Consider the following 26,230-nt stretch of genomic DNA (forward strand, 5'->3'; position numbering starts at 1 on the left):
CTGAAAAGCAACTCCCACACAATGGAGGCAGGTGAGAATTTAGGGATGTACAAATCTGTAACCTCATTTAGTCTGTTCTCCTACTACCACCAGCCACGCACCCTTGCTTCCTTATTGATTCCAGTTAGCTGAGGTTGGATAAAACAATTAGAGCACAACAAGCCTTAATTAAAACAACTCTGGCAGTAAGACATCCAGACACTGATGGTCAAGAACCTACTCCCAAATGTGGGAGATATTCCAGCTGCAGAAGATGTTTAGTTGAAAATAGACACCTTATTTCTTGTTTGTATTATTTTAGGATGAGACCCCAGGGCTTGGTGCACTCATTAAGAGACGTGCTAATTGTTCAGGCTGCCAGCTCCAGACAGGTGAGCCCTGAAATGGTTCTGCTGTCAGTAGTCCTGTAGGAAATCCCACCATGAAGGTACCAAGTCACTGGCAGCCAGAGTACCTTCAGCAAACCACCCTCATTCACCTGCTTGCTGTAAGAAGAGGCAAACACCAGACTTACCCTGACTACCTTGCTGAGATGGGCAGTGAAGGTGAAGACTCAGGCTGTGTCTAGGGCTTCCCATCCCTGTGAAATCATCAGGAACTGGGTAGTTTCCCTCCCGTCCTGACAACCCCTCCTCCTGCTTTTTCAGCTCAGAGCTGGACTGTGGTGCTAAACACTTCCAGAGTGTCCGGGAGCCCGAGCCGCAGAGGGAAGCACTTGGGATCAGGGGCTGGACTTCAGGTGAGCAGCGGTAGCCAGCAGAGTGGCCATGAGGAATGTGAGCACCACAGGCTTTGGGCAAAGCTGAGTCCTCAGGCAGGAGAGTGGGGTCAGGCTCCAGGGGACACTTTCTTTTCCTTCGGTGATGACGGCTCTGTAAGCTGTGTCTCCGGGGCAACGGGACAAGCGACGTGCCGGCTGTCCCTGCCTGCCTGTTGGCATCTACACTGAAGTTCAACCTGTTTGGAGAAGTGGAGGGGGCATGAGTGGGCTCCTGGCCTTGCTGGGGACAGGCTGGCCGCCCAGCCACAGCTGCCTCCTTTAGCACAGCACTGCTTTCCAGAGGCTGCTGACAGTGATGGCCTTTCTCAGTCCTTCTGTGTGTCCGAGAGCTGTGGAAGCCAACCTTGGCTCCAGAGTACCGGGACCTGCGCTGCCCGGGCCCCTGCCCAGCCTGCCCAGGAGGACACTCTGCATCTTTTCTGTAGTGGTGGTGCTGGTGGTGGTGGTAATGGACGTGGCTGAGCACCTGCTGCTTGGCTGGAGCAGCACCCCCGGGTACCACCAGGTCCAAGGACCTGGGCCGCATCTCCCTCAGCGGCCGTAGCTGCTCCTGGCCATTGTCCCTGGCGGGTCCCTCCGAGCTGCAGTACACAAAGGGGTCGTAGTCACTGCTGAGGGAGCTGCGGAAGGTGGAGCAGCTGCCGTGGATGCCCTGCAGGCTGATGTCCGTGCAGTTCAACATGGAGTCACTGGAGGAACCGTGGCAGGGCCCTGAGCTGGAGTCGCTGCCCGGCCCATCCGCCAGGTACCCGCTGTGCTCCGTGAGATAGCTCTCCCCAGAGCCACTGCTGTTGTGCTGGTGCCCGTGGCTGACCCCCCTGCGCAGGACGGGGGCCCGGTGCTGCTTCTGCACGGGGGCTGCCTTCAGCCCCAGGCAGGGGGGCTGGGGCTGGACAGAGCAAGTTGTCTGGGGTGGCAGAGTCTGCCCACATACTGAGGAGTTGGGGTGCTGCTGGCCCAGCAGGCTTGGGGCCAGTGGGGATGGGTGGCCACAGGTCAACAGGGAGGTGGCTGGCCTGTAGGGCATGTAGTGGATGGTGCCAAAATCCAGCTGGGAGAGCTCCGGAGAGTGGAAGAAGAGGTTTCCATGGGCTGGCTCTGGGGGAAAGTTCCTGAGGCTCCTCTGAGGATATGCGTGTGGGAGGTGGTACAGGGCATGTCCCGGGTGCTGGCGGAAAAGGTGGAGTCGCCTTCCAGGCTCCATGTCCTGAGGGGCCAGCCTGGAGCCAGTGGCTGTGGCCTGGTCCACTGAGTCTCTGACTGTGGAGAGAAGGGAGCATATGTCCCACAGCTCAGCTGCAGGAGCCCCAGCACCACCGAGTTCCCACTGCACTCCCAGTATGGTCCCACAGCCCAACCGTGCCCTGCAGCTCCTCACTGCCACCAACAAACCCTCTGAATAGTCCTGCACCTTCCCTGCTGCCCCAGCCCGCAGATCCCACCACCTTCTCCCACAGGTATCCCACCACCTCTCCCTCTTGGGGGAGGTCCCAGCACAAGTCCAGCACCTTGCTGTCCACTGCAAGGGGTCCCACCCTGTACCCCATGTGCCCAGACACATGCTGTGTTCATTGTACATGTGTACATTGCCCACGGGTACAGGGACCTCCCGTGCACAACCCCAGCACTCTACACCACCCCTACCCAGAAGATGCTGTGTCTTGAGCCCTACCAAGAATATTGAACATGCAAAGTGGACACGTGTGGTGTTGCTGCAGCCAGGGGTCAACACACTCCCGGTGAAACTCGTGGGAGCACGAGATGATCCGCAGTTCCTAGAGAGAGGTGGAGAGAAGAGCATGAGCAAGGGGAACCATGTCCTGATGGGTCCTTCCTGGTGGAAGTGAGCTTTGCAAGATGGAAGGATGTCCAGCAGTGAGTGGTCTGCAGGCCAGCTTTGCATGAAAGAGGCTGTGCAGCAACCTGGCAGCTCTGGTTCTGCTCACTGTGCCCAGCTCCAGGGTGTGAATGCCCAGAGTGAGGTGTCTCTGGGAAATAGAGGGGTTTGGGGCTGAGTGCTTCAGAGAAGCAAACCCCATTTTGTTGTTTCAACTTGGATGTATTATGGACATTTTACTCTACAGCAATGGCTGAAGACATCTCGGGAGCCTGAATCTGCAGCAAATTACTTCATTAAAGGTAAGGATTTTATTGCCAAGGGGCAGACAGACCTCCATCCATGCTGGTCCTTTCCCAGCCCTCAGGACCTGCTGAAGAAAACACCCCAAGTGTCTCCTACCCCTACCAGACCACTCAGCTCCCACCTGCCTGCTTCTGGGGAGCTCAGCACCGTGGCTGAGCAGCAGCCATGCCCACAGCCTACCTGGCCCTCACTGAACTCCTCCAGGCAGATGGCACAGACGGGGGCTGAGCTGCAGCTGCTGGCTGAGTCCCAGCGCGACGCCTGCCGGCACCTCCCCTGGTACTTGCGTGTGGCCAGCTGCCCGATGGCCTGCATGGTCTGCTGCTGCAAGGAGTCCTGCCAGGGAGAAAGGAGGCTTTAAGGATGCTCAGCATTCCATTCCATTGCCACACTTCTCATTGCTGTCCTGTTTTCAAAATGGGATTATCAGGGCATGCTCATTTTCAGAGGTGCTTCTTGTCTGACCTGGCTTAGCCAGAGTGGGCTTTGTCACCAGCAGGAGACATCTGGCACTGGGCATTCAGAATCACTCAGCAAGGTCGAATTTTTGAGCCCCAAAGGCTTGTACTTCTACAGGATAAATGGGGTATTCTCAAATCTAGAAATACATCTGACTGTATCTGGAAAGATGAATATTTGTTAGTTTCTGTTAAAAATAATAAAACTTCTACTCACTATCAATACAAACAATACTGCTAAAATCAAGAGCTTGTGGGCCATCTCTGCAGCTTTGGGTGCTGAGTCAAGCTCTGCAAAGTTCTGGGACTGCAGGCTGCAGTGCTGGTGGGGTGGGAGAAGAGCAAGGCCACTGCATGAGGGATGCTGCCAGCCCATCCCAGAATCACTCTGCTCATCCCTGTGCTGCTCCTGCTCCATGAGGCCACATCTTCAGTTCACACAGTGACCCATTACACCTCCACTGCCTTCATGCATTTCTGTTTGCTCAGATCCATCTGCTCCATGAGGTTCCTACCTGAGTCCTGTTCAGCTGGCACTTTGTGCGGACAACAAAAATCAAAATTATGACGAGCACGGTGCTGACCACTGTGAGAAGAATCCACACATCATAGTCTGGCTGTTGGAATAAAACAGGAAGGTAATTACAGCTGTGTGGCAGGGGGGGATTAAGAGGCTAGGCAGGGGAACCCTGATCTTTTCCTGACCATCAGCCTTTAAATACATGATCCCTGGTCAAACTCTTCCTCCTTGCTCTTTAGCAGTATAAGAAGTATAAGTCTTTTCTGCACATCCCAGCCAGAACAGAATTTCTCTGTATTGCGGCATCTCAGCCCTGCAGAGGCCTAAGGTCTAAGCACAAGATGAGAAAATTAAGCCTTGGGCTCACCTGAAGAGACAAGGAATCCCCTTGCCTCATTCCTGAGGTTTAAGAAAAAGAAACTGAAGAAGCTGAAAGAACTTTTGAGCTTTTCTTTTTTTTTTTTTCAGCACATCATCTGAATGATACAGACCTGCAGCTCCTGCAAAGAGCTGCGATCCCTGCCCCTGGGGAGGGAAGTTCAGGACCTGGGGAAGTCCTGTTCCATAGCACAGAATCATGGAAGAGGATACAGAAAGCAGTGGGAATGGTGTCTCTCACCCAAGCTGGTGGCTCCTTGACCTCTATCTTCACGTGAGCCTCTCTGTTCTTGTTCACAACACCCATGAGAAGCTCAGCATCATGGCCCCTGATCAAAACCACAGGCTGACTCAGACCTCTGGGCTTTTTGAGCTGTAAAGAAACAAACACAATGAGAGATGGTCTAGAACTGCCTGAAACAAGGACTATCCCAGCCCCCCAGCTATGTCTGGTCCCTCCTGATGCTTCTCGCACACAGTTTAGAGACTGACTGCTCCCCCAAACTTGCACTATCCCTCTATGATGAGAGCAGATGGAAATTCCTGCTTTTTTACCAACTCTTCACCATGGCTTTCTTCATTTCTTCCCATGGTGCCTCCTCCTGCACAACTGGACTCTGCTCAAGTGCTTCTTGTGCTTCTCTTCAAAGCCTCTGTGCAAAAGTTCTTGGGTCTCTCCTCTTCCACATAGTAACTGCCAACAACACTGCCAAGTGTTGCCTTCACTACAGAAGTGACACCTCTTCTCTTCCTTTGAGGCCCATTAGTGTTCCCCATCCTCCTCCCTTTGTGATCTGCAGGGCATTCTCTTTGTTTCTGATCACACTGTTCCACCACAGTCTGGGCAGCCTGGCATGGGCTGGCTCAGCAAGTGTCCAAATCTGCCCATCTGACCCACCAACCACACCACTCCTACTGAGCAACCTCAGCATCTCCTCCTGGGCCTGCACTCACTGCTGCATTTCTCTGGCATCAGAAATGAAGTTATCAGTGCATGAAAGACCCATGAGGGATGGATCCAGCAAGGAGGAGTTAGCCCAGGTAAAGTCCAGCCCCATATCTGTTCCCTTATGTAATGCTGGATGTTTTTTGTTATCCCTTGATTATTTCAATGGGGAGCCTATATCTTTCCAGAGATAACAGCAGTGGTGGTGGAAAGGACTTCTGGAGGTGTCTAGAGTGATGTTAAACTTGCAGCAGGAGTCTCACCAACACTACAGCAGAGTGGCTGTGACTTGGGCTTGAAAACTCAAGAAACCACCTTTCCCCGAAGGTACCCCAGGGCAGTCTGTACTAGATGGGACTGGGTAATCTGTGACTTCCCAAGAGGAAGTGTCCAGCTCCTAGCAGAAAAACTCAATTGACCAGACAATGTCCTTTAAGAGCAGCAAGATGCTGGTTGCAAGTGCTGCGTGGAGATCTGGATCTGATGAAGTGTCAGTGGGTGAGAGTGAGCTGGGTGAGAGTGAATGATCAAAGCCAGCCTGTGGCAGCCTCCCAGGGCCTGCTGTGTGTGTTGGTAGGTCCTGACCTGGACACATTTTGGGATGGGACAGAGGCACCATAGTTTAACTGACAGTACCCATGGGGTTTGTACCTGATCAGCAGCACTTTCATCATCGGTGATGTCAAAAAGGATCGCACGGGCTCCACGCTCCCCTGCCAGCTTTGCCTGTGCAATAGAACAGAAGCTTCAGTGGACATTTTCTATTGCAGATCTGTGATAATGTCTACCATTTGACACTGTTCTCTGTAAAATTCCTGTGGAAAAACTTCTGCTCATGGCCTGGATGAGCATACAATCTGTTAGATAAAGCACTGGCTGGGTGGAAGGGCCCAAAGAGTGGTGATCAGTGGAGTTAAATCCAGCTGGCAGCAGCTCACAAGTGGTGTTCCTCAGGGCTCAGTGCTGGGACCATTTCTATTTAACCTTTATTGATGATCTTGATAATGACCACAGAGTGTAGCATCAGTAAGTTTGTAGATGACACCAAGTTAGGGAGGAGTGTTGATCTGCATGGGGATAGGGAGGCTCCACAGAGACACTTGGACAGACTGGATCAGTGGGCCAACCTCCATAGTGTGAGCTTCAACAAGGCCAAGTGCCAGGTCCTGCACTGGGGCCACAACAACCCCAGGCAACACTACAGGCTGAAAAAGGACCTGGGGGTTCTAATTGACAAGTGGCTGAATATGAGCCAGCAGTGTGCCCAGGAGGCTAAGAAAGCCAATGGCATCCTGGCTTGTGTTAGAAATAGAGTGGCCAGAAGAAGAACGGAGGCGACTGTCCCCCTGTACTTAGCACTGGTGAACACACCTTGAGTGTTATGTCCAATTTTGGCACCACAATATAGGAGAGGGATCAAGGTGCTGGAGTGAGTGCAGAGGAGGGCAGCAAAGCTGGTGAAGGGCCTGGAGGATAAATCTTATGAAGAACGATTGAAGGAGCTGAGACTGTTTAGTTTGAGGAAGAGGAGGCTTAGGGGAGACTTCACTGCTCTCTATAACTACCTGAAAGGACATTGTGGAGCGGTTGGTGCTGGTCTCTTCTAACGGGTAATTAGCTATAGAACAAGAGAGAATGGATTCAAGCTGTAACAGGGTAGGTTTAGACTGGACATTAGGAAAAAAACTTTTCACAGAAAGTGTGGTCAGACACTGGAATAGGATCCCCAGGGGGTTGGTTGGGTCACCATCCCTGGATGTGCTTAAGGGACGTTTAGATGTGGTGTTGGGGGATATGGTTTAGGGGAGAACTTTGTAGAGTAGGGAAGATGGTTGGACTTGATGATCCCAAGGGTCTTTTCTATTTGGACATGTATCTGCCTCCCTGGCTCTTCACAGGAGAAAAAAGCACCAGCTCCTTAGATTGAGAAAGTAGTTTACACCCTGGTTTCTGTACTTGTGTTGAGCTGCAGTGCTCACTCTCGCTAGAGCTCTTTGGTTCATGGATGTTTTCTTCCTCTAGTTGAGGAGGCGAATCAGTTGATGGGCTTGCACCCACAAATTAATGCATCAAAGTCCCCAGCTGTCCATGTGCCCCTTGGATTCAGAGCTGGATTTGATGGGGAGGAATCTGCAGCCCCTTGAGCCCTGCAGCTCTCCTGTCCTGGGAGAGCAGAAACCTCTGCAGGGCCTCACCACCCACCATGGGCCTGGCTCCCCCACACATGGCTCTCCCTGACCCCAGCCCCCGCTTCCATCAGGGAGAAATTGAGGCAGTGCCCGGGCTGCAGGGCAGGTCCAGGATTAGGAGCTGATGTCTGTTTGCAGCCCGGGGTTTGCTGCAGGTTGAGGAGGACCCCCGAGCCCCACCCAAATGACATTCGGTGCCGCTACGGTGAGGTCAAATCCCACTCCTGGGAAGACTCGTGGGGTCACCCACGTTCTTCCACCAAGCCCTTCGAGCCCTCCAGGCAGGCAGAGGCAACCTCTTGGGAAAGGGAGACGGGAACGTGAACAAAGGGCAGGGCTGGGCCGCGGTTCCTCATGCGGGGCCCTTTGATCTGCGCGTCCCCGCGCCTCTGCAAACAGCGCTGCGGGACCTGCTCCAGCGCTCACCCACGGCACAGCCAAACCCCACGGCACAGCCAAACCCCACGGACAGCCAAACCCCACAGTGCAGCCAAACCCCACAGTGCAGCCAAACCCCACGGCACAGCCAAACCCCACGGCACAGCCAAACCCCACGGCACAGCCAAACCCCACGGCACAGCCAAACCCCACAGTGCGGCCAAACCCCACAGCGTGGCCAAATCCCACGGCACGGCCAAACCCCACGGCACAGCCAAACCCCACAGCGCGGTCAAACCCCACAGCATGGCCAAACCCCACAGCATGGGCAAACCCCACGGCATGGGCAAACCCCATGGCACGGCCAAACCCCACAGTGTGGCCAAACCCCACAGCATAGCCAAACGTCACGGCATGGCCAAACCCCATGGGGTTGCCACAGGGCACTCCTGATGCTTCCCAAAAACACAGAGCCCCAGCTGGGGCCCGGGAAGGAAGGGGCCTTCCTGGCACAGCCAGAGGCAGGGAAATGCAGGTTCAGGTCCATCCCAGTCTGCCAGGTGCTGGTCACCCCCCCACACTGCATCGGGGAGAAGCTGGGTGCCAGAGGTGGGTGCCTGAGCCTGGGGACAAGGACAAGGATGCAAATGGAGGAGGAGGTGGTAGGGAAGTCCCTGGAGGCAGGGCTTGGAGGTGCTGATAGGATTAGACACTGTCGGGATTAGTCTATCAGCTGGGGAGCTGGAAAAGTGGAATGAGGCTGAGGCACGGATCAGAGACTGGGGTCCTGCTGGGGATCAAAGCCTCAGCGTTTGCCAGCACCAAAGAAGAAACAAGACTGTCAGGTAGTGACTTCCACCCCTGGGAGCCAGTCAAGCTTTGATGAACAATAAACAGCTCTATAAAGATTTTATCCTGCTTGAGACACCGACGATGAGAAAATGAAGACCTGAGACTGGGTGAGAGACTCTTTCCAACATCTTTCAGACTCCTGTGGAAAAGGACACAGCTTTAGTCCAAGCTATCACAACCTGCTTGGTGCAATCGTTTTCTGAGTGCTTACTGTCTTTGCATCAGATCTCTTCTGCCACCTGGCACACAGCTGAGCCCCTCTTTGAGAACTGAAACACTTCTGGTACTTATGTATTTACAAGATGATTTAGGAGGTTTCAGCAGACTTGCAATCAGTGGTTCACTCAGAAAAGAAGAAAAAAAGAAACCAAAAATTTACAAGTGGAGTATCAGAAAGGAAAATAATTCCAGAGGTATTTTCTGTGCCTTCCATTTTTCTTTCCCTTTGCAAACCAAATGCCTTCCCTATTGGTTTTGGCTTTGGATGCTGCAGCAGTGCTTGAATTTAAGAGAGAAGCAGAAAGTACATGAGGTGGCTGTGGAGTTACCCTCGTGTTGGGCTGAACAGGGTTGTCCTGTGTGCACTGCTTGGCTGGGTGACAGCTAAAGCAGAGGTTATGGTAACACTTTGCACATGGCTATTTTTGTCATCATTGATACAGCACTGCCATTCAGCATGCAAAGCTCTACTGCAAGAAACACGTGCCAGGAAAACAAAGCTCCTGCTCCAGCCAGCACTGCCCACATCCCACAGCTCCAACCCTGCTCTCGGGGAGAAGGGATTTTGAAGATGGGATCTGTATGATGTTGGAGGGAAGGAGCTTGGCAGGGGCTCCAGAAGGATGGAGAAACAGCCAGACAGCAATCTGCGGGGGGATGGAGGAACTGAGGTACAAGGCAGGGCCAGGGATGTGGCACCTTTAGGAGTTCTGTCTGTATTTCATGGCTACACCAGTCCTGTCTAGGGGAGAAGAGGAGTGAGCCTTCCTGAGTGAGATCCTGGAGCAGGAATACCTTCAGGTAACCTGATACCATGTTCAGCTGGATCTCAAAATCCAGTGTTTGATTCAGCTCTAGTAACACAGCCAGTGTTGCTTTACCAGGTCTTAACTGTGGCACTGAGCTGAGGGGTTTATTTGCCCTGGGGGGTTAGTGGTACTGGAGCAGGGATGAAGTCTGGTGAGGATGACCACAGTGAGCACCAGGTCTCATCATCCCTGTGCAGACCTTCCTCAGCCCACCCCTGGACTTGGCAGCACACTTCCTGTTCTGTGATCAGAGACTCACAGATTAAAGACAAAACTAGCAAAACAGTTTTTACATCTTTTAGGTTCTTAAGTGGAAGATGACTCTTTGAAGTTGCTCTTCCCTGCTGTTCAAGATCCTCCACAGTAGCAGCACTGGCCAAACCAGCCATTTCTGCCTCCACCCCCACCATCCTCCCCATGAGATGTGGCAGCCTGGGAACACTATAACCCTATGGTCACATCTGGAATGACACAGGAGAGTTGGATTATGCAGATGTGCTCCCTAAGACACCTGCAGAGCCCTTGCTCTCATGTCTCTCACAAGCTGCACTGGAAGCCCTTGAGTCCTCATCCCACCATCCCTGTGCATCACTGAGACCCAGAGGTGGGGCCAGGCACTTTTCCAGATGTGGGGTAACTGATAGGAGGTTGATAACTCCAGCACACCACCTTGTGCTAACAGCTGGCATCAGCTCCAGAGCAGCAGCAAACCAACCTTAGGCTTCCACCCTGGTCCAGGAGGGAAGAGGCAGTGCTGCCCGGCTGCCTATGCAGCTGGGGGCTGGCAGCCCCAAGAGGGCAAATCCATCACAGCATCACATCCCTTTCCTTGCTCTATTGCCATAGCCTCTGTGAAAAAAACCACCCCATGCAGTGCAGGAACAACTGCTGGGTGTAAGTTGTGCCTGCCCAGTCAGCTGAGCTGCAGGGAGGACAGGAAAGGGCCCTGTCCCCATCACCAGCACCTCACTGTCAGCAGAAAGGAGACAACAGGGGTGGCATCACCTGAATGCAATCCAGATAGAGCCAGGAAGAGCTAACCAAGGGGTTTTGTCATGTTTGTACAGACTTGTGGAAAATAACACAAGATTTAGTGCAGAGACAATGGAAGGACACAGTGAAGCACTGAAGAAAAAGCCAATGTTAACCTTATCCACACAACTTCATCAAACACACAATGATTTTAAGGCTCTAAAATGACCCTCATTCCTCCCTGACTTGGGACTGGTGCCAATGGCAGGGGTTTGGGTTCTTTGACCATGGGGCAAATTCCATGCTACCTCGTGTCCTCAGATCAGATGGGCTGCATCTGTCTGGCAGGGGCAAAAGGATTACAGCCTGTAAGTTGCAGGGCTGATCAGAAGGGCTTTAAACTGGGTTTGAAGGGGGAGGGGACTGAAACTGGGCTCCTCAAAGATGAGCCCGAGGAGGGAAAGCCTGAGTTAAAAAGTCAAATCACCAGCCCAGCTGAAGTGCAAGTGCACCAATGCACACAGGATGGGAAACAAACCAGAGGAGCTGGAGGCCATGGTGCTGCAGGAAAGCTGTGATGGAGTCACCATCACAGACACGTGGGGGCATGGCTCCTGTGACTGGAGTGATGGCATGGGTGGCAACAAGCTCCTCAGAAAGGACAGACAGGGTAGGAGAGGTGGAGGGGTGGCTCTGTATGTTAGAGAGTCTCTTGACTCTGTAGAACTCAAGGTCAGGAATAATAAGGATGAGTTCCTGTGGATTAGAAGCAGAGGGAAGGCCAGTAAGGCTGACATCCTGGTGGGAATCTGTTACACACCACCCAATCAGGATGATGAGAGGGATGAATTCTTCTACAAGCAGCTGGCAAATGTCTAAAAATCACCAGCCCTTGTTCTCGTGGACATCTGCTGGGAACTCCACACAGCAGAGAAGAGGCAGTGTAGGAGATTCCTGGAGCATATAGAGGATAATTTCCTGCTCCCCCTGGTAAATGAGCCCAGCAGGGATGGGTCCCCACTGGACCTTCTGTTCACAGAGAGGGGCTGGTGGGAGATGTGGTGGTTGGAGGCTGTCTGGGGCACAGTGACCATGAGAGTTTTCAATACTCAGGGATGCAAGGAGGGCATCCTTGAACAGCAGGGAAGAGCAACTTCAAAGAATCATCCTCCACTTACGAACCTTATAAAACCTCTACACTGGACTTCTGGAGGGCAGATTTTGGCCTTTTCAGAAGACTGATTCAGTGTACCCTGGGAAACAGCCCTTGGAAACAAAGGGGTCCAGGAGGGATGGGTGTAGTTCAGGCAGCAAGTCCTGAATGCACAGGAGCAGCTGTCCCTGTGTGCCCAAAGGCAAACCAGGGGGGAAGATGAGCAGTCTGGCTGAACAGGGAGATTTTGAAGGAAATTCAGATTAAAAAGAGAGCTTACAGACTATGGAAATAAGGGCTGGCTACTCAGGAAGAGTTTAAGAATATAGTTAGGTCATGTAGAAAGAAAATTACAGAGACAAAGGCATGATTTGAACTCAATCTTGCCACTTCCACTAAGGATAACAAAAAGTCTTTCTACAGATACATCAATGGCAAAAGCAGAGGCAGGGAAAACCTCCATTCTTTGTTGGACATGGGGGGAAATGTAGTTACCAAGGATGAGGAAAAGGCTGAGGTATTTAACACTTTTTTTACTTCAGTTTTCAAAAGTAAGACAGAGTGTCCTGAGGACAGCTGCTTCTGGGGCTTATAAAGAGAAATAGGAAGCTGAGCAGTTCCCCTGTAATCCTGGAGGGAACAGTTTGTGACTGCTGAGCCACTTGGATCCTCACAAGTCTGTGGGACCAGATGGGATCCACCCCAGGGTGGTGAGGGAGCTGGGGAAGAGCTCCCCAAGCCCCTCTCCATCATTTACCAACAGTCCTGGCTCACTGGGGAGGTCCCAGGTGATGGGAAGTTGAGTGTCACACCAATCCAAAAAAAGTGGCAAAAGGAGGTCCCAGGGAATTCCAGGGCTGTCAGCCTGACCTCAGTGCCTGGCAGGGTTATGGAGCAGCACATCCTGGGGGCAATCACACAGCACCTGCAGGATGGACAAGGGATCAGACCCAGCCAGCAAGGGGTTAGGAAGGGCAGGTCCTGCCTGACCAACCTGAGCTCCTTTTACCATCAGGTGACTGCCTGAGGGATGAGGGGAAGGCTGGGGATGGAGTCTGCCTGGAATTCAGCAAGGCCTTTGACACCGTCTCCCATAGGATTCTCCTGGAAAAGCTGTCAGCCCAGGGCTCAGCCAGGAGCACCCTGTGCTGGGTTAGGAACTGCTGGAGGCCACCAGAGAGTGGTGCTGAATAGTGCTGATCAAACTGGTGTCCCCCAGGGATCAGTGCTGGGCCCAGTTCTGTTTAATATCTTCATTGATGATTTAGATGAAGGGATTGAGTCCATCATCAGCAAATTCACAGATGACACCAAGCTGGGGGGAGTGTGGATCAGCTGGAAGGCAGGAGGGCTCTGCAGAGGGACCTGGACAGACTGGAGAGTTGGGCTGATCCCAAGGGGATGAGGTTCAACATTCCAAGTGCTGGGTCCTGCACTTTGGCCACAACAACCCCATGGGGAGCTCCAGGCTGGGCACAGAGTGGCAGAAAGGGAGCTGGGAGTCTGGATTGCCAGGAAGCTGAAGAGGAGCCAGCAGTGTGCCCAGGTGGCCAAGAAGGCCAATGGCATCCTGGGCTGGCTCAGGAACAGCGTGGCCAGCAGGTCCAGGGAAGGGATTCTGCCCCTGTGCTCAGCCCTGGGGAGGCCACAGCTTGAGTCCTGTGTCCAGTTCTGGGCCCCTCAGCTCAGGAAGGAGATTGAGGTGCTGGAGCAGGTCCAGAGAAGAGCAAGGAGGCTGGGAAGGGATCCAGCACAAGTCCTGTGAGGAAGGGCTGAGGGAGCTGGGGGTGTTGAGGCTGGAGAAGAGGAGGCTCAGGGGAGACCTCATCACTCTCTCCAACTCCCTGAAAGGAGGTTGGAGCCAGGGGGGGGTTGGGCTCTTTTCCCAGGCAACTCTCAGCAAGACAAGAGGGCACAAGAGGTCTCAAGTTGTGCCAGGGGAGGTTTAGGTTGGACATTAGAAAGAATTTCTTTCTGGAGAGGGTGCTCAGCCATTGGAATGGGCTGCCCAGGGAAGGGGTGGATTCTCCATCCCTGGAGATATTTCAAAAGAGCCTGGATGTGGCACTCAGTGCCATGGGCTGGGAACCACGGGGGGAGTGGATCAAGGGTTGGACTTGGTGATCTCAGAGATCCTTTCCCACCCGGATGATTCTGTGATTCTGTGGCTTCCTTATTACCAGAGGATTGTACCAGCAGTCTCAGCTTTTGACTTGGGTACTGCTCTTTCACTACAGAAAAATCACAGGAGACCTGGTCTGAAAACCTCTGAGATCTCCCATCCCTTTGCAGGCTGGATGGTGGCCCATGCAGTGTCACCACTAGTTTGTCTAAATCACTCATCTCTGCTTCCTCATGTGCCTAATCCAGTGAAGTATTACAGAGTTATTTTTAAAGAGAGGACCACAGGAGATGTTTTCTGTGTCCATGCTTTCCCACAGGACAGAGGACATGGTCACAAGACTGCCAGGCAGTAAAGCATATGAGGTGGTGGGAAAAGGGATGAGCTGTCCCAGAGCAGTCAGGGTAGGGAAAACTCCACACCTTTTACAAAGCCAGGCAGTCCCAAAAACCAGGAGGGATGGACACTGGGGAAGGCTGGCAAGACGTCTCCTCCAAGGACCCCTCCTGCCAAGGGCCCTGCTCCATCCTTGTCCTTTTCTACACCTTCCAACAGCTCTTTCCTATCCTGCTGCCTCCTCCAGCTCACACTCTTTCCTGCACCATGGGTTTCACTTCCCAGGTTGGTGCCACAGGGGCATTTTTGCACCTACCTTGTTGGCCAGTGAGAGGCAGGGGTTGGGATCCCGATCCGGCTGCTCAAGCTTGACAATGGTGATGAATCCTGACTCCGTGTGTTCATCCTCACTGGAGTTGCACAGGGACAGTGGGTGGGACTACAGGATGGAAGCAAAGGAAAAATCAGACCTTGAGGTTCAACACTGCAAAGGGTGGCTGAAGCCCACTGGACCTGCCCAGAGGGTGCAGGACATCCTCTTGGTGGATGTCACCACCATCTTCCCACATCCCTGTCTGGGTGTCAGGGAAGCTCTGAACATCACAAGAACCAAATCACTGTGGTCTACCAGGAAACTGTCCCAGAGAAAGATGGGAGTTTCTGCCTTTCTGGTGGCTGCACTCAGGTCTGACTTTGTCCCAGACACAAAGGCACATGCAAAATGAGAGCAGCCTGTGAGACCAGAGCCCTTGACTTCTGGGACAGAGCATCCCAGCAGCACAAGTCCTGGTGCTTCAGGGTCTGCCAGCATCCTTGGGAAGCAGGACCCTGCCTGCAGCAATCTTGGTGCCTTCCAGTGCCCTGGGCAAGGCAAAGGGATCACTACAAAAGCAAATTTCTGGTGCACTCCAAGATTCAGCAGTTCTTGTTTCTCAGCCACCAAACTCAACAACTTTATGATAAATTTGCAGAGGAGAAGGAACAAAAAAAAAAAAAAAAAAAAAGGCAGGTAGAGAAGTACCAGAAATGAGAAAGGAGAGGGAAAGTTCCCAGTAACCACATCCCCACTGAGTCCTGGAGAAAGGTTCATCAGCTTGAGCCAAACCACTGAGAGAGGGGAGATGACATGGGACAAGGTTGAGGCACTGGGTCTGGGTACACACCTCTGCTGAGCATCCTACAGAAAGGGATGCAGCCTGCCCCAGCATGTAACAGGGACACAAGATGTGGGCTCACTCCTGGCACTGGCACTTGGTTTGCTTTCAGTGGCCAAGTTCCCTGGAGATGAGCCTGGCCTCCTGCTGGGACAGAGGTGGGGTAGGCAGTGCCAGCTGTACAGTGACATCCCCTGAGCACTGCTCTCCTCCCTGACTGCATCAAGCATGGTGGCCTCTGATCTCCCAGTCTAGTGGTGGAAGGACAGTGGCAGGAGGTTAAAGGAAACTGTAATTCAGATGTTGGCTCCCTCTTAGGAGTCCCATCATCTTGTGTGAGCCCCCAGAGCTCTTCCTGTAACAGCTTCATCCTCTGTGCCTGCACTGTGGTGTATGAAGCACCCAGGAACAGAAGGTCCTTGGACAGCCTTTGTTACTGCATCAGGGTGTGGAAGTGTGGGAAAGAAGCATGATAGCTCAGTGCTATAAACCAGGCAGGTTAGGGCAGGCTTTGTGTCTGGTGTCCATCCAGAAGCATGCCCAGGAGGCCTGCCTGCCCTGCAGCAGCATCCCAGTGCTGTGGAAAGCAGCTGTTTGTTGTCTGGTCAGGTTTTAAAACGGGGAGGAACTGTCAGAGCAACCCAAGGATACCCCTCACTCTCCTCTCCACCCACACTTGGGTGGCAGCCTTGCTCCCATCCTCCTGGGGCACCCTGAGACAGGGGTTCAGCCCTTGGCATGGGGCTGGCAGGAGCTGGGGAAGGGGGCAAGCTGAAGAACAGCCAGGTGCTGGTTCCTCCTTCCTGCCAGCAATAAGGAGAAGAATGGGCTCATTTCTCCTAACTTCAGACTTGTTGATGTCACCTTTTAATGTCCAAGGAGGAAGGCTGCAGGAACAGGTCCTTCCAGGGAGCACGACTCACCCAGGCTGCTCTTAGTCAGGTCCTGCAGGAGCAGAGGCACTGTGCCCATCTACTGCCCTGACAAAGGAGCCATTCCCTCAGCTGCAGCCAAATGCACAGAAGTTTTCAAAAGCTGAAGGACACAAGCACAGGGAGAGGAGAGCTCTGCCTTCTGGAGCCTCTGCACCCAGAGAGGTTGGGGTGGGTGGCAAAGAATTCAGCTGGGGCTACGGGCTCAGACCTGGTCCTGGAGCAGGTTGGAGCATCCTGCCCTGCGTCCCCCACCTCAGCTCTGAGCCCACAATCTCCAGGACCAAGAGATGCTGGTCTGCACCCCCCAAGATCCATCAGAACCCTCAGGGCTGCAGCAGGATGTGCCTTGGCTGGGTCCTGCTCCTGCCCCAGCCACCACAGCTCCAGGTTGGGCTCCAGTTCCAAACCAACAAGCACCTCAACACTGCAAAATCAGGATAATCTGCAAAATCATAGTGCTCTCCTTCTTGGGCTACAGAACAAGAACAGTTCTTACAGAGCCGTGAGTGAGTCAAAATGGTGAGGGTTAAAAAAACAAAAAACAAAAAACACAACCACAGACATTTCCCTTGCCTAGATTTTGAGGAAGGTAACCCCTATAGTCACAAGGACATAAAGGAATCAAAGCCCTGACCCCCATCTAACCTTCAGGTGCTTGGAGATGGAGCACTAAGAGATGGCATCATGAGTATGAGCTAAGACATCATCTGCTACACTTCAAAATACTGCACGGGGTAGCTGGGCACTGAGGAGCTGCTGGGTGCCTTTGGCTGGCTGTCCCTCACCTGCCTTTATTTTGAGATTTTCCTATCTAATCCACAGTGATAGGAGAAGAAAAGCAGTCAAAATGCTACATAGTTTAGACTTCAGACTTCAAGACACTAGAGAGAGTGTAATTGTACAAAGCCAAGCACCATAAGCTGGAAATCCAGTTTCCAGGGAAGCAATCCAGTCATCTGCTCTGACCCAGGGGGGTTCAGGCAAGGCTCCCAAATGACCTTGGGCACTGCCCCCACTAAGACCAAGCTGGCATTGAAGTGCCTGTGATCCTGCTGGCTCTGCCAAGCAATGCCATTGCTGATACACTCTGTTTGCTTGACTGGGAGCTCTCTGGCTTTTGGTTAATGTATCGTATCACTGAGCACAGAAAAACACAAAACAAGAAATGCAAAGAGCATGTCCCATGATACCTCCAATAATTCCAAGATAACCCTCCTGCCAGTCTTATCAAGCTTGCATGAGGTTGCTCCTGAGCCCGGGGGAGCCCAGTGGCACTTCCCAGCACTGCCTGGAGCTGTGTCCAACCTGCTGGGAGCAGCTGGGGTGCTGCAGTGTTCCTGGGCAGTGACACCACGGGAAAAGGGACAGCCCTGCATGTGAGCACAGAGCAGCCACTCTGGGACGAGGACTGCTGGGCCTGATGATGGCATTAATGATAAACCTTGTGAACAAGAGAAAGGAGGTGAGGGTTTGAAGCTCCAAATGAGCTTGGAGAGCACATAGAAAATGCTGGCAACATTTCTGGAGGGGGACCCAGCCAGTAAATCAGGGGAAGATGCTCTGAAGTGTGGCAGAGAGGGACCTGGGGATCCTGGTTGATGGCAGACTGAGTATGAGCCAGCAATGTGCCCTGGCAGCCAGGAGGCCCAGCCATGTCCTCAGGTGCACACCAAGCAGAGTGTTGCTGGCTCACCAAGGGAGGGGACTTGTCCTGCTCTGCTCTGCAGTGCTGCAGCCTCACTTTAAGAACTGCTGCTCTGTGCACCACGGTATGAAAAAGACATCAAGCTGTTGCAGAGCATCCAAAAGAGAGACACAAGGAGCAAAGAAGCAAGACTGCATCCTACAGCCACATTTCTTGGGCATTTCCATTGCCCCTGACCCTCACGTTACAACTGAGTGATTGTCTCTACACATCATGCTCACCAGACAAAAGTAGACTCAGAGAATAATCTATGGATGATGTGGAAAAATGCCCCAAGAGGTGGCCCTGGTTGCAGAGCCAGGATCCCTCACTCCCTCTGAAAGCAGTGAGGCTGCAAAGTGTCTCACTGACAGCAGGAATGAAACGTTTCTGCAGGAAGAGCATCCCCCACTCTGCTGGGCTGGGCACCTCTGCACCACCAGCTGCCACAAGCAGGAGGTAATTTCTTCCTACAGAAAGCCCCTCTGACCCAGCAGGCAAAGGACAAGCAAAACTCAGTCACTGGAGAGAGGAGGTTTATCCAAAATTAAAGAAGTGCTGTGCACGTTGCCTGAATCTCACCACAGTCCTGAAGCAGCCCCCCTGCTCCTGGGGCTCCCACTCAGCAGAGAGAGCACGGGGGGTGTGATGCTGGGTCCTGCTCCAGGCCAGGCCCTTCTGCCAGGACAATCCCTGACAGAATGGGTGCTGCAGAGATCCCAGAGGTGGGGCTGGGATCCCTGACAGTGTCTGGATCTGGTCTTGGGTGATTCAAGCCTGCCAGCTCTGCCTGTAAGACACTGTCAACCAGACCTGTGAACCCCCTGGCTTAGTCACTCCATCTCTCCATCACCTTGTCCCTTCTGTCACCCCTTCAACACCATTCAGAGCTCCTCCATATCCCTATGTGCTTGCTACCACTTTTTTTTCCCCACTGCTTCTTTACCCTATGGCATCTCCTACTTTTCTGCCTTTTCCATTCACACCACCTCTCTTTATCTACTGAATTTCTCTCTTCTACCTCAGCCTTGCTATCTTTCCCACTTTATTTCCAGTAGACTCACTGTCTTCACACCAACCTGTCCCTCCCACCATCCCAGCACCACTCACAGGTTGTCCCCAGCAGCCAGGATCTGCCCTGCAGAAACATCCCAGGAAAGGCAGGCACAGAGAGGTGCTTCCCACTTGGGAGCTTCATTTATAAAACAGGAGAGACAAAAAAAGATGACCCCGAGAGGTCATCTACCCCCTTTTGCTGCCCAGAGGCAGGATCAGCCAGACCTCAAGCATTCCTCACAGACACTGGTTCAACCTGTTTTTTCAAGACCTCTGCAAAAGGAGCCTCCTCACCAGCTCCAGGGCTGCCATCTCTTCCACACCAGAAAGTTCTTTCTAACACCTCATCTGAATGAGTTTTGCTGCACTTTAAGCCTATTAATTTGCAGTCAATCAACTATTCTCATGGAAAACATATTATTTACTTTTTTTTTTCCCCCCACGGACATTTAAACATTTCTGTTCCCCTTCCTGTTCAAAAAAGAATCTTTAAGGACAAGGGCTGAAAAAGGACTTGGAGAAGCCAAGTCCCCAGACACCTCAGTTTTCTCTGTCAAGGCACTCACAGCACTTCACACCCTTCCTTCATGCACTGTGAGTCAAAATGATTTATTTGATTTGTAGTGGTGGCAAAAATTTTATAAACATCTTGTAAGGTTGGCATGGAAAAGAGAGGAAGGGAACAGAACAAGAGCATTCATCAAAAGATTCTAGAAAAATCATGGTCTAAACTAGTAAGCTGTTAACACCAAGATACAGCTCCTCACAAACCAGAAGACAATACCTGGAAAATCGCAGGGAGCAAATGCCAACTGAATTTGAAGAAGTTGAGAGCAATGAACAATGCAGGGAATGGCAGACTGATAATCCTGACTTCCCAGCCCCCCCCAAGAAAACAAACAAACAAACAAAAAAACAAACCAACCTGGAAGAAGAAAAGAAAAGGGAAGAACTAACAGCACTTTGGAAAAGGAGAGTGATGATTCCCAGTCCCACAGGGTTCCTCGAAGCAGGCAGCAAGTGTGGGACAAGGGCAGTTCAGGTAATGCTGAGCCCTGGCACCTCCTCTTCTGTTCTCCTACAAGGTTAAGGCTCTGGTAGGTGACACCATCACACAGCACCACCCAGAGCCACCTCCACAACTGAGAAGAAATCAGGTCAGCCTTTACTGAGTGAACTTACCAGGACAGTGCCAGTAGCCAACTGGGTTGTCCAATTACTCACAAAGGACTTGGAAAATGAGAGGAATGGTGAAGTGACTGAGTTTTTCAGTAATATATAAATATTCTATTTGGTAAATTAAAACTGGCTGCAAAGAGATCTCATGACATTGACTGAAAGACTGATTAAAGATGTTAAAAAATGCAAGCATGAAAAAAATACATCTGGCTATTTTACACAGGGGTGAGCTTCAGGCTAGCTGGTAACAAACTGGAAAGATCTTGAGTCACTGGGGGGACTTTTATGGAATCACCTGGAGCTGCCAAAAGGCAAATAGACTGTTAGACATTAATGGAAAAAATAAATTTAAAAAATAGTATTTCCTAGATAAAGCAGCAGTGTGTCAACATCTTAAATATTCAAAGTCCTGCTCATTCCATCTTAGACAGAGGACACTATTTCTGTACAAGAAGAGATAAACTGAACAAGAATTCTGTAGCTTAGTCCAGATGGTATATGCTATAGCTACACAAAATCATGAAAAAGAGTGAAGAATTAATGCAACAAAAGACCACAAAGAGCTGCTAAATGCCAAGATGTGGCCCCAGCCCTGGCTCTGGATGTGCCCTGAGCTTGTCCTGTTGGGAGCTGCAGAGGAGCATCACTGGGTACCTGCCTGCTCCTTCTCTGCTTTGGGGCTGCAGGGGCACAGCAAGTGGGGTTTGGGCACCCATGTGGGCACCCAAGTGGCACCCCAGCACCTTCCTGCTGGCAGACTTTTGCTGCAAATATTTGGGCTAAAACCCCAACGTTGGGACCAAACTGAGGCTCATGGGCGGTGCCAGAGAGCCAGGAGAGCCCCTTCCCCACCCCCGAGCTCTGCAGGAGGTGAGCAGGGGAAGCCCCTGCCTTGCCTGTGGGTACAGCCCCCAGTGCCAGCCCTCTGGCCCTGCCTCTCACAGGCATCCCAGCAGTGAGGATCCCATGGAAGCTTTGCAGGAATACTCAAGCCTGCAGGGTCAGGAGAAGCACAGAAGGATTTTGCTGAGGACACAGCCCTCCCTGCTGCCTCTTAGGACAGGGCTAGTTTGCTCACACCACTGGTACTGCAGCCCACAGGAGGTGGAAATGCCACGTTTGAAAATCTCCTTTGCAGGTGAGCAACACAGCAAAGCAGAAAGGAGCAGTGAGGAGGTGAGAAGGGAGCCTAGGGCACAGCAATGGCAGTGTGTTGAGGGGCTGCAGCATTTTGGACATCTCTTTCTCTCCCCACTGACCTGCTTCATCCAGTTGTGCCATAGCAGTGTCACAGCATGAGCTCCTGAGGACAGAATACAGGCAGTTCCATATTTGTAAGGTCACATTTATATTGACTTCTAAAGGTCCCTCACCTTGAACATCTCCAGGGATGAGGTCTCAACCACCCCCCTGGGCAACCTGTGCCATTTTTCCTCATGGTAAAGAATTTCTTCCTCACATCCAATCTAAATCTAAATTTCTCTAATTTAAAACCATTGCCCCTTGTCCTATTACTCCAGGCCCTTGCAACAGTCCCTCTCCAACCTTCCTATAGATCCCCTCTAGGTACTGGAAGGCTGATACTGGGTCTCCCCAGAGCCTTCTCTTCTCCAGGCTGAACAACCCCAGCTCTGTCAGCCTGTCTTTGTGTGTGTTGGGTATCAGTGTCTGGCTCAGTGCACTTCTTTCCTGCTGGAAGTCTGTCAGGAAGCCTCTGAGCTAAATAAATTCTATTCTTTCATAGGTTTCTGTTCCTTCTTAGGCTCCAAAAACGCAAGTGGAAGTGCTCCACTACCTTCCTCCTCATCTTTGCTGCTAACACTGACCTTGCTGTGAGAATTCTGGGCAATATCCCCTGCTGAGATCTCTCAGAAGATGGAGATGAGGAACCAGTGACAGGATTGCACAGGCATGTGCAGAGCAGAGGTACCAGCTCTGAGAGGCAGATGTGCCCCTGCACGGTGCATGTGTCAGAGCACGGACACTGTCACAACTGCTGCCACCAAGGAACCCAGCAGGGACCATCTCCACAGCTGAGGTGGAACTGACAGGGCCTGTGCCCTTCCCTGTTCCTCTCAGTTTCACGTGGTGTCACCAAAGCAGTGACAGCCCTTGGCAGGCTCAGCCTGCACTGCTGGGGAGTGTTGTGCTCTGAGGCATGGGCAAGCCTGAGGAACACCCCTGCCAGCCATGCTGCCCTGCTGGAACACCCAGATTCTCCTCCCCAGGTCTTCTCCAGCACTCACATTGCATGAAAGTCTTCATTGCTGTATAAGAGAGGCTCTTCCTGGTTTATCATAACCCCTCAGCTCTACCAGCTCAACAGAAGCCCTTCTTACACAGAGATTGATCTGCTGTGTCCTTGTCACTCTACTTACAGAGCTAGCATCTGGAATGAGGGGACCAAAGATAGAGGAGATGCTGGCATGGAGCTACAGCAGAGATAAAAAGTGCAGTGGAATGCTGCTGGAAGGAGATAGGAGAATGAGAAGGGATGAGGCAGGGAGATGAACTGGATGATAACTGTGAAGAAGATGGAAATGGCTGCTTTGAAAAGGAAGAGAATGGTGGAGTGTTTCAAGGGGCCCGAGGAAAAATTGCAGCTTCCGTGACTCCTGGGCATGAAGCTCAGCCATCAGGATATGGAGTTTTTTAATTTACCTGCATAAAGTTTCAAGAGCTGTTATAACAGCAAACACACCTTACCCACAGGTGAGTCACAGACAAACAGAGTCTCTGATAACAAATACATTATTCTTAGAGAGACTCAGGTCCTACCTCAACGTGTGAAAAACTCAGACAACCATCTGAGTCCCTTGAAGGAATGGCAAGAGGTGGGAGAGGAGACAGAGGATCTCCAAGGTGCTGGTGCTACCCTCCTGGGCTTGTTCCCTTACACGTGCTCATGAGCTTCACTGTCTTTGCCTTGTCTTGAGGGTCAGCAGTGCCCACGGGTTTGATACAACAAACCAGTCCCTAATCAATAACTGCATCTCCTTCTGCTTTTCATTACAAAGCTGGTGAGCAACAAAGAGAACTGCTGATCCCCAAGAGGGATGTTTGTTTGATTATCACCTGTGCAGGACTAGACAGTTGAGGTGAGTCACGAAGTCTACATCTTTTCTGTCTAATTGCACAAGCATGGTCGTGGTGCTGGAGAAACTCTCACTGCCTTCCTGACAGCTCTGCTGAAGTTTGCCCTCCTATGGACAGAGAGGTCCAGCACAAGGGAAAAAACGTGTCACTTCTTCTAGCACAGACACCATGACAACAGAATGGGCCAAAAGGAAATTTTTGGCCAAGTCTCATCAGGATGTCTGGTTACACTCCCTCTGTCTGCTCCACACATCCATTCTGGAATATCAAAGGCAAAGGGAGGTTCTCTGGTCAGCCCTGACTCAGACCACTAAATGAAAGTAAAGGCAAGCTGGCCCAGGTCACAGGAGAACAGCTCATGCTGCAGCTTCCTCCAAGCACATTGGGAGCAGTTTGGATTCAAAACACAGCAAACAGCATTCAGCCTGTGCTGACTTGCACACCTCAGATCCCTTTGAGGGCTCAGTTTGTCCCTGCTCTGGGGGACAATGCCACTGGCCATCTCCATACTTCAAGGCTCTCTCACACAGTGATGTTCTGCACCCCTCTGACAGTGGCTTGAAGGTTAAAACTGTTCCACAGACCTCACACAAGTCTTGCCCCTCAGGAACACCCTAAAGCCCTGGGGAGCTCCAAGCTGTGCAGGCAGCCCAGCAGCCTGGTGCCACTGAAAGCTTTATTGTCACTTGGTACCAACTTAGTGGTGGCACAGACCTATGAGGTCCTCCACAATGGATATGTCCAACACCTTTATAAGAGACATCTCTGACCCTAAGAAAAACTGTGCAGTGAAAGGCCAGATACAAAGGCTCACCCAAACCCAGATCACTTTGCTTGCAGACACTGGACTGTTGTTTTCTCAACCAGCATATTTCTACAGTGGATTTCAAAGCTAAAGCTTTGAATGTGGATGCCAGAAGAGCATTCCTGCTCTTCTAGAAAGGAGATAAGAGATCTAGAAGAGAATAAGACTGGCAAGGGAATTCCCATTGGGTTAGATTATGCCATAATTTCTTCTGAAGCATCACACATCTCCAGGGGGGCTGAACGGCTCCTGGAAGGAGACCACAGGGTTCTTCTGAGATTGATGTGGACTGGAGAATCCTCTAGGACTCTTTGGAAGGTGAAACTCAGCAGCAGCATTGCTTCCACTGTTGTACAGAGATTACAGGGTCCTGATGTTGACCTGAACCACCACTGTGGCCATTTCTGGAGAAACCAGCAATGGTCCAGAGAAGCCTTACCTGGTGACAAATAAAACATGGGCCTTTGTCAGGTCTGCACATGACCTTGTGCTCCCTGGGACAAAGCTGTAGGCAGGAGATGGGCATGGGGTGGAGGAATCACCCTGCCAGGCCCTCCCGCCCCAGGGGGGAACATTGCCTGGCCCCCTCCCCCTCCAATATACCTGGGCTGCACTGCCTCAGCCAGGTGCAGAACAAAAGGAAAGTAATGATTTAGTTATTGCTTCAGCACTGAAGGTTTGAAGGTCAGCCATTCAGCATGGTGCTCATTGTATGACCAAGCACTGCCTGCAGACCTGCAGCCGCACTCGGCTCCGCAGGGGCCGGCACTGCCCGGTTGGCTTCTGAGCGGGGAGATGAAAGGATTTTTTTCTAATGTAATAACTGACAGCCTCTTCAGTGCCGTTTGAACTGTTTACAGACTGAGTTAACGATTACAGGCAATGTGTACCTTGGCTGCTGCCCAAAATTCTTACCCGCCCGTCAGATATTATCAAAGAGCCCTTCACTGCTGGCCTGGAGTCCTTCCAAAGCACGGCGCTGAAATGCCGGCGCTGAGGAGGGGCCTGCAGGGCCTGATCATGAAACCCAAGCTACAAAGCACGGATCTGCTCTGCTGAGGTGTCCCGGGGAATGGCCACCAACCCACCCAGAGACACAGGAACACCCAAGGAGTTCCTAAAGCCCCCCGTGCCCCATGCTGGACTGTTCCCTGCAGGATGTCACCCAGGACTTTGCCTGTGGTGGCTCCCAGACTTTATTAGAGGACGCCACAAAGCCCCTGAGTTCCAGGTTTCCCTCCCTGCTGCCATCCCTACCTCATTCTGTCCCTGTAGCCTGGGTGGTTTGTGTTAATGCTGGTGGTTACACAGCTTATAGCAACTCCTGCCAAAAGTGTTTTCAACACCCTCATGCCTAAGAGTGTGGACAAGAACAAACCAGGTGTTAGCAGATTAGATAAAATCATTTCCATTGTTATTTGTAGCTGGAAATATGCAGGTGTAGGCATAAGGTCTGGCTAGATTCGGGTTAGAAAATAAACCCCAGCTCTCTGGTGCAAACTGCACCAGGTCTGGAAATCCCATTGAGACTTAAGGGATGAAATCAAGACCTGGCAAGCTGTGCTAATTACAGCTGAGGAACACAGAGTCACATTCAAGCAGCACTGAGGCTGCAGAGCAAACTGCTTTGGAGGCAGGAAATGCTGGGCTGGGGGGGATGCTCTCTCAGCCCTGCACCCACCTAGGCCTGGGCAGGTTCAGTGAGAGCAGAAGTGAATCTCTACCCCACTCATTGCTTCTGGAAGTTTCTAGCAGAGGCAACTTCCTAAATACAACTAGCAAAAAAAAAAAAAAAAAAAAAAAAAAAAAAAAAAGAAGAAGAAATTAATTTCCATTTCATATAGAAACATGCCTCTACTACCAGTCCCCCTTAACACCAAACTTGAGGCTGTAAAATGCTGTTTAATACTGTTCACTGGACCATGTACAGGCTAAGGTACTACAGGTAACTGTGGACCATTGTTCAACACCTCTGTGTCAGTCTAGCCTGGGATTCAAACTCCCAGCTACACCAACAGCATGTGCAGATGAATCCTGTCCCTCCCAGGAGGCTGTGGTTATGCCA

General features: G+C 51.8%; 1 protein-coding gene across 4 annotated transcripts in view; it reads right to left on the minus strand.

Annotated features, from left to right (window-relative positions):
- The window catches only part of RNF43 (ring finger protein 43), a 66,648-nt gene that overhangs the window by 9,687 nt on the left and 30,731 nt on the right, over window positions 1–26,230 (minus strand). For 2 of the 4 annotated variants that reach the window (XR_011730057.1, XM_071764933.1), the window contains exons 2-8: window positions 14,573–14,695; window positions 5,878–5,952; window positions 4,522–4,653; window positions 3,898–3,999; window positions 3,105–3,260; window positions 2,454–2,556; window positions 515–2,041 (exon numbers count right to left, since the gene is read on the minus strand). Coding sequence is in view for 3 of the 4 variants with exons in the window: in XM_071764933.1 (XP_071621034.1) it covers window positions 515–2,041; window positions 2,454–2,556; window positions 3,105–3,260; window positions 3,898–3,999; window positions 4,522–4,653; window positions 5,878–5,952; window positions 14,573–14,695 (2,218 nt within the window). In the remaining variant the exon portion in view is untranslated. The remainder of the gene's footprint in view (window positions 1–514; window positions 2,042–2,453; window positions 2,557–3,104; window positions 3,261–3,897; window positions 4,000–4,521; window positions 4,654–5,877; window positions 5,953–14,572; window positions 14,696–26,230) is intronic. The other 2 variants (XM_071764934.1, XM_071764932.1) reach the window with 1 other exon arrangement.

This window comes from Heliangelus exortis, chromosome 21, assembly GCF_036169615.1.
Source record: "Heliangelus exortis chromosome 21, bHelExo1.hap1, whole genome shotgun sequence".
Lineage (NCBI taxonomy): Eukaryota > Metazoa > Chordata > Aves > Apodiformes > Trochilidae > Heliangelus > Heliangelus exortis.